Source organism: Chaetura pelagica, unplaced genomic scaffold (assembly GCF_000747805.2).
Source record: "Chaetura pelagica isolate M959 unplaced genomic scaffold, ChaPel_1.0 scaffold219, whole genome shotgun sequence".
Classification (NCBI taxonomy): Eukaryota; Metazoa; Chordata; class Aves; order Apodiformes; family Apodidae; genus Chaetura; species Chaetura pelagica.
The window spans coordinates 320553-341063 of NW_009954552.1; the positions used below are offsets into that span (position 1 = coordinate 320553).

At 40.8% G+C, this 20511-nt stretch overlaps 1 protein-coding gene across 1 annotated transcript; it reads left to right on the forward strand.

Moving 5' to 3' along the window:
- Positions 1-14449: 14449 nt before the first annotated feature.
- Positions 14450-15439, forward strand: GPR55 (G protein-coupled receptor 55). The gene has a single exon (XM_010005095.1). It carries the CDS (start codon positions 14450-14452, stop codon positions 15437-15439), a length of 990 nt encoding a protein of 329 aa, XP_010003397.1.
- Positions 15440-20511: the final 5072 nt, after the last annotated feature.

The following is a 20511-nucleotide window of genomic DNA, read 5'->3' on the forward strand; positions in this document are numbered from 1 at the left end:
GCCTAGATGTCCTTGCCGAGGACATTTTTGGGTGTGTTATCAGCTACAGCAAAAATGATCTGATAGAAGTAAATGATTAAATAATACTAAAACCAAGCAAACAAATAAACCCACAACAACAAAACCTTTCTGCAAGAAGTACCTGACTCTTATCTGCTTCTTTGGCATTCTCTCTCTCATGCTCCTTTACCTTTTTTAAGAAAAAAATATTCCTAATTTAAAGCAAGATGCAATGATCAGAATACATCTATTACAAAAAAGGATCATCAAAGTCAGGGACCATTCCATAAGGCCTGGCTGTCCTGTGCACCTACCACTCCAGCTGTCAAAGACATATTGGAAGCATGAGCACACTGGCAACTCTTGCAGCACAGGTCACCTCCCCACAAGTGTTCTTCCAGTGTAGTAAGGCTGGTAGGAAGCAGAAATCCAGCATACTCCTTGCCATCCCAGCCCTTATTGAAGCTGCAGTGCATACAACATCCAAGTCCAGAGAAGACTGGATTTACAGGGCTCTGGCAGACCATCCTTGCTGTGCCGGGCTGGAAGCCCAACAGATACCTTGCCAGGTCACTGTAGCCTGTAGTTTAGGAACTTCATAAACCATAAACTGCTTATGTAAGTAAAATGGCCCATCAGAGGCTCTTCTGCCTTCCATGAGCACACAGAGTCATTTTTTATACCTGTAAAATTATTTTTAAAATTATAAATCTGACCACACCATCAACATCTAGCGTTTGCAGCTTAGTCAGCATGTGCCTGCACTTGCTAGAGGCAAATCCTGAGCTGGATACTGCTCTGAATGAAAAAAATCCGCACCCACCTAGAGTTGTCAGGGCTAAAGGTTGCTTTGAAACTCCAGAAAGGCCCGTTTTACTACAGGTCTGCACAGAACGTATCAGACCACTAGAGGGAGACCTGACCTCTGTCTGCAACAAGATCTCCAGCACACATGGCAGAGAAAGGTCAGAAGGTCACCGTAGAAAGCCGAAAACGTGGGGGTTTTTTGCCAGAATTCTGCTGGGCTGTCCACGGGAGAGCCCCTGGGAACTTAAACCTTGTATCAGATGTCTACAGACACATTTAAAAACACTCATGCAGGAGTATGTCTGACGCATCTGGAAAAGAAAAGGCTGCTTGAAAATTTATTTCCTGAATGTTTTTCCTCATCCTCCTTTATCCAGTTTCTTCCCTCCAACAGGTGTTTATACAGGTAGGCTGGGAGACCTCAGCTCACACATACAGCAAAAAGGTCAAATTATATTTTTTTTATAATTTGATCCCGTGAATTAATTGGCAGTATATTTCAGCTTCTTTTTGTGCAGTTCTTTAGGTACCAAAATTTAACATCTTAACATAGCATAACCTTTGTATCTGTGTGTGTGCAAGCAATTCAGTTTAGATATTTTCACAGATTTTTCATTGAATCTCCATTTTAATTATAACAAACTCCTGATTATTAAGTTGCTAGAAATTAATATAATCTACTTTTGTGATTCATTATAATAATAATCAACCTTAGCTTACTGCCATTTCAGATAACACCAGACCCATAACTATGTGTTAAAGCACTATACTGAAATGCCTGCACTTAAACTCCTTAGCTTTAAAACGGAGATGAAGTCTGGGACTAGGAGAGGACAGAACCACACCCAGACTCCTCTGAGGAGGAGTTTAGAAAGCAAGGGACTCCACTCTGGCCCTTGTGACTCAAGAGAAGGGCGCCTTCCTCATTCTTTTCCCTGATCCCTGCACAAACCCCTCCAACCTGATCCTGACTCAGTCTCCCTTTATCCGTGTACAAATAATTTCCTCTAATCCCTGTGTAAATCATTCCAATCCAATTCTAACCCACACACATCACTTCTAATAGAGTGAACCTTGCCATTGAATTCTGTCAAGTCACACTTTCATATTAAAATCACCTTTTCCTGGTATCTTTGTTGACTATTCTTTTAAAAACCTTAAGACCTTCCTCTCCTGTCCGTGTCACCCCCTCAATGCCAACACACATGTAGTGGTCACATTATCCAAGGTGATTTTTAGTCCCCCTCAATCTTTTGCATGTGAAAGCACAAACTTGCAGAAAAGGCAGGAAGAGAACATCAAATGAAAGGCCAGCTCAAGTATTCCCATGTTATACCTAGCAGAATTTTGTCTAACCTACTTTTAGTAACACCTCACAGCAAGGGGTATTTCTAGTTTCATCTGTCTTCAGCATTAGAAGGGTTTATTTTCATTACCAGACAGAGCAGTGTAAATCCATTATTTCTTTTTTTTATCTGCAGTGGATACAGCAAGCTATTTATTCCCTTCCCCTTCATAGCTACCATTTATGTATTTGAACACCTATATTTATGTCCTCCACACTTCAACATCTGTGCTCTAACTACAGCTGGCTACTTCTGTTCTTCAGGTGTAGCTCACTGTGCTTGCTCCCATTTTCTAGGCTCTCTCTTAGATTGAGATGGTTCCTTCCTCCCTTCTTTCCATCCTCCCTTCCTTCCATCGAAATATTGTCAAAGAGTATGTTCATGCAGTCAAACTACAGCCATTTTCTTTTACCATTATGAATTATTCTAGTCCCTGTTGGTAGAGAGCCAACACAAAACTCCGGAAATACTACTGCTTTCTCATGCAAGAACTCTGTTTTCTGCACCAGTTTTGGGTCAGGAGTTGTCAGAGATCTCTGAAAGGCTATGAAGGCCAAACCCTTTCCCACTGGCTGCAAAAGCTGGGTGAATTCAGAGACATGGCAGATGCCACAGCCCTGCAAGCTGTGAGCTGTGCAAACACAGACACTGCTCCTACCATGCTTCAGGTTACCAAAGCTGAGGCAACACGGGTTGGTTTTACATTAACCTCACTTTAAAATCTTTTGTTAAGCAGTGGGAAGATTATGCATAGCAGAGAGGCAGTGTAATGTCACAGCCAGGTGCCCTGGGGCCCCTCAAGCAGCTCCTATTTCACCCCATGCCTGACAGGATAGCTCTGTCATGGCTAAAGTGGTGACTAAACTGTGCCTTTATGTTTAACCAGTGACTGGTCAACACATGTCTAAGGCCACAGCTGCCCACTGCTGCTCAGCAGCAGAGGAGGCCCTGAACCATTCACACCACAGACCTGAGCAGGGAGGGCTCTGGGGCTTCATCAGGCTGGGCAGCACTGCAGGCTGCAACTCCTTATCAGGGAGCACAGGGGCTGACCCCAAGAAATATATCTAGCCACTGTTAGGCTCAAACACCACAACCTCTCTGTGCACAAAGAAGGATGAATTCCCACTGTTAAGAAAACAAGCCAAGGTGCCTTTCCCCCTTGGGAGCCAGTTGAGCTGGCAGCACCTGCAGCTCCCCCCTCCAAAAAAAAAAGTCAAGTTCCAGCTTGATGCTTCTTGTCCAATTTATAGACATAACCTACCCCAAGATGGCACTATGAGGTAGTGTTTACTCTCCCAGCACAGGCAGCCACTCAGAACTGCCTTTGAAGTAATTGCAAGGATCCCTATGAGTATTTTCATAAACTTTCTTTTTCTCTCTCTTTTTTTTTTTTTTTTTTTTTTTTTTTTCCTCCTTGAATAGTTTTTTTTTTTGGTTTTTTTTTTATATTAGTTTGTTGGTTGTTGGGTTTTTTGAATTATAACTAATATTAGAATCTCTAAATAATCCACTATTATGTCCCATTGACTACTTTCTCGGAATCTCAAATACATCACTGTCTATGTACAGTATAATTTGGTAATTTACTTCAATTAAAACATCCAGTAAAATATTCATAAAAGTGGCCTCTTGTTGAGATAGTCTATCTGTTCACTTAAAGATAAGTTTACAGCATTGACAATTATAATCCATTGGGCAACCTTTGGGTTTTTTTTTAAATTTTTTTTTTTTTTTCTTTTTTTTTTTTTTTTTTTTTTTTTTGCCTGCCTGAATAGATCTCTTTTTTGGCACTTTCTATTTCTCAGCAACATTCAACTGCATCTGCATGTAAAGTTACACAGTGATTCAAGTATGCACTGACAAGTGCACCCTGCCAGTAGTCTTGGCTGTGGTGGAGCAATTTGTGCTATAGTCTACAAGAAACCTCAATAAAACCACCAATCTAAGCAAACCTGCCAGCCATGGACACGTCAACTGCCATTGTCCAGGTGAGACAACACCAGAATGAGAACCAATCCCCAAGTCATGTCCCAGATGGCCTTGTCCCAGGGACAGCAACTTTCATTTTGGCCATACTGCAGGGGGCCAGAGCTGGTCCTGTTTCTCTGCAATCGTGTGAGACATCCTGCATCAGCCTTATTAATGCACAGCTGAATAGCTGAATACACAGTGGTCTGAAAAGAATAAAAAGTAGTGGCAACTTGACAATACATAGGTTAAAGTGGGAAAGACCCAGAGTGCAAAGATGATGTGCATTAAATAAATAGGGTACACCTCAGAGCTGGAAAATGTTACTTTTGGGCCAACCTGTGATTTCCATTTGGCTCTAATCCACTGCAGTTACGGGCTTGAGTGCGTAGGGCATCCTGTCCAGAAATGCCAGCCCCTACACTGCGGAAAGATGGATGAGGAAAGGTTAAAGGAAATGGAAAAAAGTCATTTTCCACACGAGTCAACTCTTTTCAGTCTGAGCCATTTGATAGAAATGGATCTTTCAGAAAGTTATAGCACTGAGAATGCATAAACCCTGCAGCTGAGGCAGCTTCCACCCCTGTCTGCTGAAGGTAGAGGAATGACTGTGCAAGGCATGAGTGAGCAGCACCGGGTGTGGCTGCTTTCCTGCACTGCTGTCCCTCTGCCCCAGGCTGTAGGGATGGTGCTGATTTCTGTCAGTGCAGATGGAAGATGGTGATAGTCCAGTCAACACTGCTCAGGAAACACTTGGTATAAGGAAAATGCAAAGGAAATACTTTTCATAATGTGTTTCATTACCAATTGCAATGCAAAGGCTGAGGGGGGGAGGGAGGGCGTGGAATTTCTAAGAAAAAAAATAAACCCAGATAATTAATTTACATACAGTATTATGTTATACGGTGTAGATGGGTGAGCATGACATGACTCTCCGATCTGATCACTGGCTGTGTCAAGAAAAAGAACAATGTGCCATAACCAGACACTGCCAACTGGAGTGATGAGATGGAGCAGAGAAATATCCTATTTCAGTGCAACATGATGTTTAACTCTCAGGAGGCCTGTCACGGTGCCATGTGGTCTCCCTGCTCATTTGTGGGTTTGTATCCACACATCTGCTATTAGTTCCTTTTACTGGATGATTGTAAAATTAGCTGGTGGTTTCCTTTAAAACCTTAGTTTTATGCACACCTACTGTTTCCTTTGGTAGTGCCACTGCCCAGTGAGCACAGCATCTTCATAAAACAAAAGCTGTTATCTCTTGTAAGACATCAGCACAGCAGCCCTGCATTTTTCCCTTTCCAAGGGGCTACCCGAAAGACAGTCTGCATACATCCTGTGGAAACATCTGTAAGAACTGCATGCACCTTGGTGGATGGCAGCTGCTGTGGGCTGTGCTTCGGCAGTGCCAGCCCAGCTATGCCAAGCAACCACAAACCCTCTTGACAGGACAGCTGGCACGGGTGGGGTATTCCGGTGAATCTTGTGGAGCAGATGGCAAAGCACATTTGTGCAGGAAGCTCTGTGTCTATTCTTACACGGTTTCACTAAACCTGAACTCACAGCTTGGCTGGCTGCTCCTTCCAACAAATACCCAAAAAAAGCTATAGCCCATTGGTACACCCACAACCAGAACTGCTTTGGGCCACGCACAAGCTGCTCTGCCCCTGCCTTGAAGGAGGGATGGACTGCCCATTAAATGCATGTCCTCCCTGGCACCTGGCTGACACTGTCTGTGTCTAACTGGTCTTTTGGGGTATGGAAGACAAAACTGAACTATGGTGAATTATGTAATTTCAGCTCAGCTGTAGAGTCTGGGTCTCTGAAGTTATGAAGGAGATGCCACCCTGCCTGCTTAGTGTCCTGTTGGTGAATTTCTGAATCAGATACAGCTGAAGATATTCTGTACCTTAAAATATTACTCCCACGGTTCTGCTCAGTCAACCACACTAGCATGAGACTGGCAGCTCACCAGACTGTCCAGTTCCTTTCCTCTCAACATAAACCCATAAGAAACATTTGTAAGGTTTCTCAAATGCAGTCAGATCTCTACCAATAGTTGCCCAGCTCCAAGAACAACTGCATTTTCTACTATCCTGAGCTGTCTTTAAAGATCTCTGCCTCGTCTTGGGGGGGCAGAATGTGGCTGTTCCCCATAAAACACAGCAGTTGCTAGGTTTCCTGATTTCCAGTTTTGCAGTCTCCTGTACTTGCCACAAAAAAGTGGCTATACAAGAAAAACACAACCTCCTATCCATCCGAAGTTCCCAACTGTGAAACTAAGGTAACACACTTTAAACCAGGTTTGGATTACTGATGAAAGTGAGGAAAACAGTTCTGAGCAACCCAGAGGGCACTAGTGTGAAGTGAAAGGCCTCTAGATAAAGAAAACACTATTTGCAGTCCAACCCAAGTACAGTCAACAATTTCTAAGTCACCAATTAAAACTGAACTTGTACTTTAACTGGTTTTTAGACAGAAATAGGATTAAGGTAGACCTTTGGGTAGGTAATAGCATCATGACCTCTTTGTGTAGTTCTGCTTTCCAGGAGTGTGTTACTGCTTAGCTGACTTAGATGAAGTCTCCAGCGTCTCCCCCCTTAAAAGAAAGCGGCCAACACCTGTTGTGGTAGCAAGTTGTGGTAGCCTGCTCGGAACAAGATAACGTGTTAGCTTAACTCACTTCAGCTGTGCAGTTTTTGAAACCTTTAAACACACAAAACTATCAGAAACCAGTCATAACTCAACATAAAAGGTAACTTAGTCTCAGGTCTGGGCATATAAACCTTCTATACCCTCGCTACATCCAGCACTCTTCACAAGAACAAAAATAGTTGTTCACTCACCTCCTAGCTCTTTACTGGGCAACCTCTTTTCCTTACTCTTATTTTTTTCTACGGATGATTAAATTTTGCTATATTATATGATATTTTATACCTTTCTTGGAGAACAACAACATGTTTTCAGAATGGCACAGAAATACGTTGGATCTTACCCTTGAAATTTGATTGATTTGCACTTGAGCATCTTAATTCTAGCTGTGACACCCAAGTTATTCCACTCTAGCCATTAAGCACAAACAAACACATATTTCAGACGGTTGTGAAAGCTGAACTGTAAAGCTGCTTTGATATATTTTCCTCTCAAAAAGAAGAACAGCAGAATTCATGATGCTGTAATGCAAATGAATGTGGGTTTGCACTGTATGAACATGTTTGCTTTGGAACAGATTTTGATTCCTCAAACATGAAAAAGTGCTACCTGCTGTTACCTGCTTTAGCAACAGCAGCACTTACTGCAACTAGAAGATAAAAGATAGAGAAAGCTCACCAACCTCTACAAAACAAACAAATAACACAACTGGCTCATCTTTGCCATAAGCATCATAAATGTTTTGCTCACACACTTCCTTTTTGTTTAGGCTGTTCCAGCTGCTACTCATTCACTAGCTGGAACACCAGCACAGTTCTGTGATTCATTAAAAAAAACAAAACAGACAAAAAAAAAACCAAACCTGAAATAAACAAAGCCATTCTCCTTCCCGTTGAAAACCTCAGAGCCATACAGCCACCTGTGTCCCTTGAATTCAGCAGTTAGCTAGCAGCAGTGCCCGGTGATAAAGGCACCAGGAGCAGAAAGGACTCACTGAAATAATTCCTGCAGTGCAGACACACGTATAACACCTGGTGGGAGAAATTACAAAAGCAGGCACCAAAGACAGGGGGCAAACAAGCCCTAATTTCTCAGCCAATAATCTGTTTGCAGGTGTGGAAATGACTCATTTATAACTTGCCCTCATTAAATCCGCTCTAGTTAAAAGTTGTTCTTAATTGAAAGCAAAAAGGCCAACCTGCAAAAGAAGGACTTATTTGCACAGCAACAAATTACACGCTCATCTACAAGTGATGAACCCACACCTCTCACAATCAAATTGGCAACTTGGCAAACCTGCACTTGATGTGGGCAGAAATGCTTATTTTTTATCTTGCTTTGCTGCACTGAATGACACTAAGTAGGAAGTTCATAGAGCCACAAGGAATTAACCTGTTGCTGGGAGTGAAGGCAGCACAGAGCATTATTTTTCAAGCCAAGTCTGAAATACGCATGCAGTGAGAGCAAACACCAACTCTGTATCAGCTGCAACAAGACAGAATAATTCGTTCACAGGCCACACATAATGGTAGGGTATTTGTTTTTTACTAATATTTACTTGCACTCTTAGACTTCTTTTTGTGACTCCAGATTAATTACAGTCCATTGCTGAGACTTGCAGCTAGCCCACAGCTCTGAGAAGACAGAAGTTGAAAAGCCCTTGAAACCTCCCAATTCTATGTGTTTCCCCAAATGTTAACAAATCCTGATGACTTAATTTCCTCTGCTACGTGAATTTCTTATGAGGTTTACCCAACCTTTGTTTGGGTTCTGCTTTTTTTCTTTTTTCTTCAAACCTCATTTTCAAATGAGACATGTAGAAAAAAAGTATGTTAAGAAATTGCAAGTTTTTATGTCTCCAAGGCCTGTGGTACAAATGCTGGTGCTATTTTTTTCTGCAGGAATTGCAGACTTTCCCCAGAAAGGCCAAATTACTTCAAAAGCCAGCTAGCAACTTGAAACATGCAACTTAGATATATATGTATTTATTTATTTTTCTATTTATTTATTTACTGCCACTGCAAAGAGTATCAGTATGTAGAAAAGAGCAGTCCCCAAATCTGAAGAGTGGCTCTCAGCACTAGCGAGTGAGTTTAACACTTTAGCCAGAGAGGTTCCAGAGGAAAACTATTTGCACTCATCTGGATGAAGTGTCCACATGACATTCACAGATGAGCCTCCACTTCTACCAGTTTTCCTGGAATCACAGAATACGAAGTTGGAGGGGACCTCAAAAATCTGGTCCAACCTTTCTTGGCAAAATCACATTCTAAACAAGATGGCCCAACACCCTGTCCAGCTGAATCTTAGAAGTGTCCAAAGTTGGACATAGAATTACTATATATGAGAATGTCACATTGTCATCACACAGCAATTAACTTCTTTCTTTTCTTTTTTTTTTTTTTCTTTTTTTTTTTTCCCCCCCCAGTAGGTTGTGTCACTTTATGTAACCAAAACATCCATTTGATGCCAGTCCCAACCAAGCCACCTGAGAAGGGTCTGGGGAGACCAGGAGCTTTGGGTCCTTTGCTGTGTCTCCCCCCTCACCCACTATCTCCTGAAGACAGCAGTGGATGAACACCCCCATCTTCCTGCTGCGCACTCTTTGGAAGCACAGTTACCTTTCCAAAAGGTGCACGTTGCATGACAACTCCCAGAGCAGAGGAAGAGCTTCAGACTCCACCAGCAAAGTGCTATTGATGGAAAAGCCTTGAAAGCTCATTTCAAGATAAGTGTGTCTCAGCTACTATATATGACTCACCTATAAGGCACTAGTTTAGTGCTCTGTGTACCTCTCTCCTCTCATCAGTAAGCATTTGTTTGCCAACTTGCAGTTATGAATCAAACACCTGAACTGGCTAAATCTGGCACATACCCTTTAAATAGTTTAACAGCTGCATGTGTGTAAATAGCGGCATCTTCAGAAGCATCTGAGTGCTAAATTACTGGTTACCAGTATGCAAATTGAGCAGAAACTGGGGGAAGAAGCCCTATTTCTATGACAGCCTCTTCTACAGCTTTTCACCTCCCCACCTGCCCTCCAGCTCATGGAGTAATTGGAAATATCAAGGTAACCACCACAAGCCCATAAAAGCTGTCAGCTACTTCACACTGCGCGAAGTCCAGTCCAAAAACAACCCTGGCTTCAGAGACAAGCTGCTCCCCACCATAAATTTGAAACAGCAGAGGAAACAAATCTTAACGCTCTTTCACCTTCACTTGTCTATATAAAGAAACACAGAGGGTGTTTTGAAATAGGAAAAAAAAAAAAAAAAAAAAGAAAAAAAAAAAGGGATGTGGTTATGCCATTTAGTAACAGTACTGGTAGAGTATGGTCTGTAAGCAAATGCTCAAATGCTCTCATACTCTATAGAATAACCTGGACTGAAGCAAAGCTGCCAATCTGCTTACTGAGCTTCAGGTAAAGTAATTCCTTTTTTAACTAATACCTCCCCTCCCCCCCCCCTAATAATTTAATAGCAATGATTGATTTTAAAGCACTATTTTTAAGCTAGTTGGATGATTATTTCCTATGAAGATCAAACTAAGACGAAACGTACTGTTGCTTAGCCTAGAGCAGAAAGATTTTTTGTTTAGTGATAAGCATAAATATATTCTGTTGCAATAAAAATACTTAGGATAAAATAAATTATTCTGCTACAGATAAAATATATGGCAGATGTGGGACTTACTGCTCTTCATTGCACTGAGCTATTTACTCTTCTGTGTATTCACAAGAGAACGATTTATTTGTAACATAAACGATGTTCTAGGAAATAGATATAAACAAAGTCTGCTTCATAGCAGTGACATTACTTGATTTGTATTGATTAGGAAAGTAAATATAGTACCTGTTGTAACAGCCCTTCCTGAAGCAGTGACCTGAATTTACCTCATTCCTCTTTTGTAGTACAGCTGGATTAAGAATTATTGGTTTGCTGTGTTCTGTTATCTGATTATAATTTCCATACTATTAAAGCTACACCGACACTTACAGTAAATTATGGGATTAGGCTCTTTCTGCTAATGAAGTTTTGATGGATAAGAACATCCTTAATCTGTCACCCTTGATCTGTGCTAACATAGAGACGTGTGAATCCCAACCAGAGCCAGATGAACTCAGATCTGAGCAACTAAGAGGAAACCATTCATGCATCCTACTGTGCTGCAGAACACCTAGCAAAGCTATTACTGTAAAACATTGCTGTTCTCTGTCCTAGGTCAGGGCTCCTTTCCTGCTTACTTAACCACAAGTTTGCGCTATCAGCAAACCCAATTCACATTTAACTAGTCCATAGGAAGTGGAAAATCCTCATTCAGTAGGAGACATCAGAGAACAAAGAGCAGTGATGACAAAGGGTCTGGACTAGCTAAGACTCTCCCTGGATTAGCGTTAATTAGAAGCTCTTACGTTATCTTTTGGCTTCTAGAAGTTGTCTGAAACAATTCTAGAGCTGCAGGCAATTCCTTCAGGAAACACGTGGGGGAAGGAGGACATTTCTTCAGAAGACTGGAAAAGAGCAGATGCGGTAACTGTATCTCAGGAAGGTGGAAAAGGTAGATCACTAAGCCTGGCTTCAGAAATTGGAAAAATATTGGAATCACCCACTTAAGAATCTTGTTTGCAAGCAGCCAGAAGACAATACAGTGGTAAGTACCAATTTGCACAGATTCATCTGGAAATGATTGAAATAGAAGTAATTTGGCTTTCCTCTATGACACACTGACTGCACTGGGTGTAGGAACAGAAAACAGGTTTCAAACACTACCTTTAATAAATTCTCATAAACAAACAAAGGAAACATGGTTGGTATGAAACTTCTATATGATTAGTGAGTACCCACTGAGATAGTAATCAGTCTCTACCATACAGGAAAGATGTTTTGTACAGCTCAGTATCTTTGAGAGTAAGTATCATCAGTATTTTTATTAATAATTTGCACAATGCAGTAAAGACTATGCTTATGAACTGACTGCAAGATTATTTGTCAACAAAAATGAATCTTCAAATAATTTTGGGCAGCCATATCACTTGGTGTGAACTTTTTGCAAACAATTCCCTTGGATTACTCAAGATATTTAAATTTGAAGATGGGCATAATGGTAAAAAATAAGTGTTTGAGAATCAGGAAGTTCAACTGAGTACTTGGAATTACCCACTTAAAGGCTGGCTAATATATTCTTGAAATCAACCATTTTCAGTAGTAATGCTATATGTTGTTTTGTCCTAATGAATTCTAAAGACAAGGCATTCAGTGAAGTAGAAACCCAATGAAAGCAGAATCAAAACTCATACTGTTAAGAGAATTCACAAGCAATTTTTTGATATATTTTTGTAACACACAAAGTTCTGTATTAACAAGTGTTGTCACTCCCTCAAAATGCTAATTTGATTTTTCCCCAGCTGTGTGGATGTTCCTGGTGACAGAACACACATGCTCACACATCCCAACCTCCTATTTCTCTTACCTGTCCAGGTGACAGAAGCATCTCCCTTCAGCAATCCCTTGTACACGTGGCATTAAGGCACCTCCACCTTTGGTGGAGTTCTCTCACCTCTCATGTAACACAAATCACATGATTCTCTAAGCAGCTGCCATGCATTGCTGACCCAAAGAGGTTGGCTCAATCTCAGACTGAGTAACAAACCAACCATTTGATCTCATTTCTGACAGATAAATCCACTGATAACAACCAGATTTCGTTTTGCTGTTTCCTAAGGTCAGATCACTGCAACAGTCCAGTTCTCTGGAAGTGGCAGCCAGATCCTGCCCTGACTAGCAGCACCTTCCCACAGGTCACTCTCATTCCTACAGTGTGGTCAGTGGGGGAAACACTGTCAAGGAGGAGGCTCAGTGAATATATGCCTACCCCTAGTAACCTGCATCCAGCCTGTCTGTAGTCCTCATCAGCAATCTTGCAACCATTTCCTCACCTACTTAACAGCCCTTGTTCTAACCCCCATTTTTTAGTGCTATTTAGTAGTCATTTCCAGTACACTTTACTGAAGTGCCTTCAATCTTCAGCTTTTCCCTTATCTGGAAAAGCAGACACTTCAACAAAGAAGATAATGGTCTGGCAAGATCTGTCAAAGCCTCATTTAGTATTTTCCTTTAAAACTCTGTATGAAGCTTTGACTTAAAAGTTACAAAATAGCTTTAATCACAATTTGACACTCCTTCAACAGACAGACTAGATTTATCATTTTCCAGACACACTAATAAAATACATACTTCATAACAATTACTGGGTCGGACCTTCAACTTTATGTGCCTCTTCTTTCCATTGTCTGAGCTGGAAATAAACTTTTTTATAATGGAATTTTCGCTAATGCAAGCACATTAATCTCTGAGTGCATTCTGTGTTCAGAGAGATGCATTCCTGTTATCACTCACTAGTTCTTGCAAGTCATTCCATGTCTGACCTCCAGCACAATATCAGCATCCCTATAAAAAGCAGAGGTATAAGATTTGGCAAAACCCGACTCCTTCTCCTCAGTTAATATTCAGCACATCTACTTGTTCTCTTTTTAAAATATTTTATTTTAGCCATGCAAACCAGAAATCTTTCACTAATTATATTTGGTTTATTTAGTAAAGTCCAGCGCCATTTGGTAGTACTTATAAGCTACTGTAAGTTTTTGTCCTCCAAAGCAGAGATTCTCCTCTTGATCAAGTTCTTAAAACCTCTTCACTTACTCCTAAAATTTATTTTAAGCTACTTGTTAGGCTGAGCTGGACTGGAAACTTGAACTAACAATTTATTCTCCTTCAATAGGATTTTTTTGTGAGTTTAAATTAAAGAGGTTATAAAAAAGCACTTCTAAGGCACAGTTTGTTAAAGCATACATATATTTTTAAGAGCAGTGTATAGACTTATTTTACTCAAATTAGACTTTTAAAAAGAACTGTGTTAAGATGTCCTCCCTTCTATTTGCTATTCTTTACCAGATTATCTAAGATAATCAGTTAAAATTTCAAGCACTTGCAAACCCCACATTTAACCAATGCTGAAAGTTAAATACATGCTAGAAAATGTACTTGCTCAATTTGCACCTAGATAAAAGATCAGGCTGCTTCTGCTGACCTTCTAAAACACTGTATTGGATACACACTGTATGAAATTTAAAAATCTCTATAAATGCAGGTAGAGTAAAAGCACATCAGCAAAAGGTAATTTTGAATAGGGAATCATGGATACAAGAGTAAAAACCCAGCTATCAGTTTGAACAGCCTTAATATGGAACAATAATTTCATTAATTTCCCTTAGTGAGGGAAACTAACCTAAGTGTGATGGAAGTTTCAATTTATACAATTTATTAGAGACAGCCAGTCCATTTTAGAGGGTTTGAAAACATAACTGAATGGGTCAGTCTCAGATATATGAATGTGATTATCATAAAAGGCATGGTAGTCAGCAGGTACTGACTAACTGCCATTGAGAATCAGGCTCTTTTATCACAGATCAAGCCACTCAAATTGGAAATAGAAAGTTCTGGGCTTGAAATGAGGATCCACTTTCAATAATAGCCAAAGACTATTCAAGTGTATAGCTTAAAGCCAAAAAAGCCCAGAACTGTGTTTCAGTGTATCTTGCTCTGATGTACCAAGGCACTAACTGAGAACTTTACACATTTCTAACCTGTTCTCTCTGTTGTTTTAGGGGAGAAATGACCAACAGCAGCAGGGAATGCAATTTTACAGACATTGACAGACTAGCAAAGACCTTACTTCTGGGGATCTCCATTCCTACCTTCATTCTTGGGCTGGTTCTCAACACCCTGGCCCTCGCTGTGTTCTGCTGTTTCTGGAAGAAACAGACCAAAACCTCTGTTTACATGATCAATCTGGCACTTGCAGATGTCCTGCTGCTTCTCTCGCTCCCACTCAAGCTGTACTACTCTACCACAGAAGCACCTGGACTCCTGTGCTCGTTCATTCAGTCTCTCTATTTTGTCAACATGTATGGCAGTATCTTCATCATTGTCTGCATTACTGTGGACAGATACATTGGCATAAAGCACCCATTTGAAGGTCGAGCAAACCAGTCTCCCAGGTGGGCTATCATGATTTGCTGCTTTATCTGGGCAGTAGCTTGGCTTTGCAGCAGCCCGATGTATGTGATTCACAAGGAAAATTATTTTACATGCTTTAACAACATGTCAGACCAGACGTGGAGCATCCCCCTCATTGTTTCTGTGGAAATCTTTGGATTCCTGATCCCACTCATAGTGATAGTTTTCTGCTCTGCCCAAAACATCTGGATTCTTCTGAATCACAAAAGTCAAGATAAAAAGATGGTAGAAGGCAGTGGCTCCTTACGAGCCATTATCATCAACCTTGTGGTGTTTCTGGTATGCTTCACACCTGTCCACCTTGCAATCTGCCTGCAGTGCCTGGTAAGACATCACGTGATAGTGGACTGCAGCCTGAAACAAACCATCAGCCTCTTCATTCAGCTGTCAATGATAGTAGCCAACCTAAACTGCTGCTTGGATGCCATCTTTTATTACTTTGCTGCAAAAGAATTCCGTGAGAAAACACACCTGAAGAAGGTTCTTGAACTATGTCCTGCCTTTAAGCCTTGTGCCACATGGCGAGACCACCTGCAGTTGAAGAACACCTCTTCCTCAGCTCCCATTTGCCTCACAGAACACTGACAGCATTGTCCCTGACATGGCAGTAGGGTCACCTTGGCCATGGCAGGGAGGGCACAGGAGGGAGGAAAGAAAAGTTTCTCCAGAGAATGTGAACCCGTTCCATATTTTTCTTCACTATAAAAATGAAAGGATAAAAAAATGTTGGAAAAAAGAACCAGCATTAGCAATGTAACAGAGTGACACCAAAATAAGCACTGGCCTTGACAATACCTACTAAATGTGAAAGGCTTGCCAGAGGAAGACTATCCAGTTCACTGGAACATTGCTTAAAATCAGCCTTTGTCGTTGCTGCACCAGTTACCCTTTTGCCAGCATGATCAGAAAGTTGTTGCTAAGAGCCAAATTTATAAAAAAAAAATATTCAAAACCTTCTTTCTAATTTAGAAGCTATCTGGGAGTTAAAAGGCAGCCCAGCCTGAAGTCTGACTCTGCTCTTTCCTTCTGTAAATCTTACAGAAGGTCACTCTCAGAGATCATGTGCTTTGAACAGCTTGGGCAGCCAGGGATAAGAGTGAATACTCCTCCTGTAAGCATTAAACACTGGTCAGGGCTACTACACAGGGCAGCAACCCCTGGTCTTCCATAGAAGACAGGCTGCCCACTGGACAACCCCAGCAGAGTATCTCAAGTATCAGCAATTCCTTGAGCATCAAACATTTCTGATTATCTTTGCTGAGGAATCAGCACCATTTTCTTCTGCAATTTTAAAACTATTTTTATGCATGCAAACCAAAAGTACCCCTTCAAATAAGGCATTTAGTGAAAGACTGTGATGAACTGTATTTCTACATCACCATTTCTTTAAAGGCTATAACATGAACAATGTATTAAATTCTTCTGTCTTCTCATTCTTTCTCAGAGAAGAACCAGGGAAGCAAGCCCTGCATCACAGAAAAATAGGGACTGCCTGTCTGATGCACTCCTCACTCCCAGCTAGAAGACTGAACAGCTCTATCCACCACATTCCTTAAAAAAAAGTCCTTTTAGCCTGTACTGTACCCTTCACAAAACATCTCTGGACATGCTTCAACCCTTATCAGTCAGCACTTCCAGAATGTCACCACCCTGATGCCATCTGCAAGTTTGGCTCTGAGCCTGAACTCAAGTTTTCCTTGTTGCAATGTCAGCTTACCATTTCTTGTACCACTACAGCAGCATGGCTTGTGCTGTTGACTAGAAACCCTTTCCCATCAAGAAATCCATTCTGTGCCTTTTAAAAACAGCTGTAAAAATGGTCCAAGGTTGCTTGTAATCTGGTCTTTATTCTGGGGCAGATGTCTGGCTTATTCAAAATGTGAAATTACCTTCTGTCTGAAGCAAATTAAAAATAAAGGGGCCAGTTGCAAAAATACAATTTGCCCTCAACTGATTTTCACAGAAATTATCAATTGTGCAAGTAGGCAGCTGCCCATGTCTAATGCTGAGCCTAATGTAGGAGCATTTTCAAACTTGTTAGTACTAAAACTGTGACCACACCTGAGGTATACAAGGAGCTCAGAGGCAAAGAAAGGTTTTGTCATAAGCTGCAGAGGAGCAAGAGGAAGAGCTTTCCAAAACAGTAGGTTTCAAAACATTATTTGCTCCTACCTCGATCATTCAGAAACTTGCTGCCTTTTCAATATGAGTGAACTTTTCTTTTTTTGCACCTTTCAGATTACTTTGATTATGAAATATGCATGAGAAAGAACATGTCCTATTAAATAAGCTGTTTATATGAAGTGTATTATTTTAAAATACATTTTAATTCCCCAATATGACAGCAGTGTATTATTCCTACCTACCTATTTTATCATAAACTTTTACCATTTTCTCCTTAGGATAGCTCCAAGATTTAGTTGGAGATTTTCCTTCTCAGGAACTTCTTCAGGTTAGTAACCAAGAACAACCAGATAAACACTAACAAACAGAAGAAGTAAAAACAGGAAAGACGATCACACACAGAAGTCTGGATATTTAAGATATTTTTTGTGGAAACCCGCTCCATAAATTTTTGACAATCCCCCATTAGATACCTTACAATCTTTCCTCCAAAATGGTCTGAGCTCTTGCTTTTATGATTAGCCAGCTATCTGAAAATTTACATTACCATGTGTGCAATTTGCAACTCAGCAAAACCACAGCACTTCAGGGACCAAGTGTAGCACTGGCCTTTTTATTCAGAGCTTTTCATGCAGGGGCAATGGGTGAGGACAGAACCTACTCCCTGTGTCAGCCTGCACCCAACACTAAACCAGTAACTAAACATTTAGATATGCATGTTAACAGAAGTGCCTCAGCTAAGTTGAAAAGGGTTATAGTACCCTGACATCTTTTCACCATAGGACCAAAATCTCTGACAAAGACTCCTGAAAGAACAAGATCTCTGTGTGGCTAACAGGGCAGAGCCTCACACCAGAGGCTCTATAAACTCCAGGACAGGAGAAAGAAGACTCTTGCATATTTAAAATTTCTGAAAACAAAACAAAAACCAAAACCAAACCCCCCAAAAAAGAAGGAAGAGATCCTGCTGTGCTGGTTTTACAGGGCTATTGCAATAGTGAAATATTTTATCAGCAAAAGAGCAGATCTTTTGAGCAAGAAGGTGTCACTTTCAATTCACTGCTTTTCAAGATTTACTGAAATATTATGCTCAAATTCTGTCTTTGACCTGCAGCTAAGAATGCAGTTCTTTCTAAAGCAGAATTTTACATCCAGGCTTCTCTATGAACTTTACTGTTAACTCTTGAGAATCTCCACTCAGTTTGATTTTTATACAAGGACAAAAGAAATTAAAAACCTCGTGCAGCTTTGGAAGGTGCACAACAATTTTGTTGATGAATAAAACTGAAAAGCATTTGACATTTTAAAATCAAAATCCTTCCTGAGTCAGTGCACAACTTCAAAATTTCTATTTTCAGACTGCACAACAGAATTTCTCTTCTCTCTTGATTTTATTTTTAATATGCAGAAAAATTGCAGGAACCTGACCTCTCACCACCCAGCTCTTCTCCCAAGGACTCAAGTTGTACTGCAAATCAAATCAGCATTTTCCTAGTGAAAAAATTAATAAACAAACAAATAAATAAGTGAAAACCAAGTTGTAACAAAAACTGCCCAAAGTACTACCTTTCAAAATTATATTTTCACTTTTGCTTTGAATTGCACAAAAACCAACACAATTAACCACAGTCCTTAAAGAGCAGCTGTTATTTAACCTTAGTTTTTCTGGGCAAAGCTGTTTCAGGACACCCAGGTAAGAATACTCACAAAAAGCAATTTTTTTTTATCCAGTGAAGCTTCTCCAACTGGGTCAAAACCCACAGGTCTTCACAACACAGGAGACATCTGCCCTGGAGGGCATCAACGGCACAATAATCCACCAACATCCCACAACTGACATTTGTTCCACAGTGACTGTGGTCTCCCAAAATGTATTTTGTAGAACCATACAGCAATTGGAGGACAGTAAAACATAAAAGTAGTCTTAACAAAAGAAAAGAAAAAACAAAATCTAACAAAAAACCAAAACCAAACCCAGGGGTTTGTTCCCCAAGTTCCTTTCTTCTCCCTTTGCCTGATGGGTTATGTCATCTTCCATTTCCCAAGCCTGCTTGAGCATTGAATTTCAGATTAGTGCCACTCCCATAATTTCTAATGCTATGAAAGTACAGAATAATGCCAAACTTTTTGAAAAGTGACATTGCCCCAGAGGTCCCTTTGAAATAACACATCTGAATTATTTTAAACTAAAGAATTTGAATGTAAATTCAATTGGTTTAATTCGAAGTAGAGGATCTAATAAAGAACTTCTTTTTATAGACTTCATAAAACTGCTATATGACACTACATAATTTATGAGCTGGAAGGCATCTGAGGAAGGACCCAAGCCTAGCTCAAAGCACTGACAGTCCCCCCCATCTTCTAGCAAGGGGCTGTGGTGAGCACAGATGGACACACACCCTGTAGAGGCAGGCCAGCATAATTCCATTTTGGTTAAATACATTGTTTAAAAGGTGTAATTCAGGTAGTTTTTCCATGTGAGAATGACCAGCCACCATTTCATCTTTTTGAGTTTTAGTCAAAACCAAAGCCTAATAAATGTCAGCCTAGCAGTGTATCATAATTTCAAATGCTCAGAAAAAGGCACAAGTTAGAAAAGCAGCAACCTCACTGCCTAGGGCAGCCTCCAGATCATAAAATGAAGTTGAAACGGGTTTCAAGACTGAAACTGATCTTTACAGAGATACTGTCCTAAACTTCACATCGTTGTGTGCTGCTCTAAGCAATATTTCACTCAAAGGTTATTCTCCAACACTACAACTTAACCTATCCATAATGCATGCAGACAAATGAGAGATAAACCAATGCTACTTAAAGGTACAGACTTCTGTCTCTTCCACCAAAATGGTTTTGGAGGTTTTTTCCCATCTCACATTCAAATAATTTTTCACTTTACACAAACTCCTTCCTACAAGTCTTTGGTGCAGTCTCCATCCTTCCACTCAAATGCAAGGAGAGGAACTGTGGAGATGCTGCATCCTTTGAGGAATGGGCAAGTCTAACAGGAGAAAACAGAGAGGAGAAAGCTCACCAGTCCTGCGGACAAACCTCCCAAGATTACTCTGGCAGCTGCCATGAGAGCTTGCAGGGACCTGCTCAGCACCAGAGCAGCAAATGACAGTAGCTCAGACAACCCTTATGTAGCCAGGAGGATGATGAGACCTTGGCTGCCACACACCAAAAGGGACTTAATTTTTCCCAAGGGGAACTGTCTTTACAAAAAGGGGCAGAAATTTGCTTGCCCTGGGCAAACTAAAGAAATCTGCCTGTCTTTGTTATTTCCACGTCAGTACAAACAAGTAAGCTGGCTTGGTTAGATTTCAAGTTAGCATGCTTTCTAAGCATGTACAAGAACACAGGGACAAGCTGCACACACTCTCTGCTCTGGTGGCTCTCCCAGCTGCTAAAATACACAGCATGGAGAGAATAGCTCAAAAGCTCAGCTACCAAACAGGGCAGCAGCTTCTTCTCTTGCTCTCTTGCCCACTGTCTCAAGCCGGGGGGGGGGGGGGGGGGGGGAAAAGCAGCCCGAG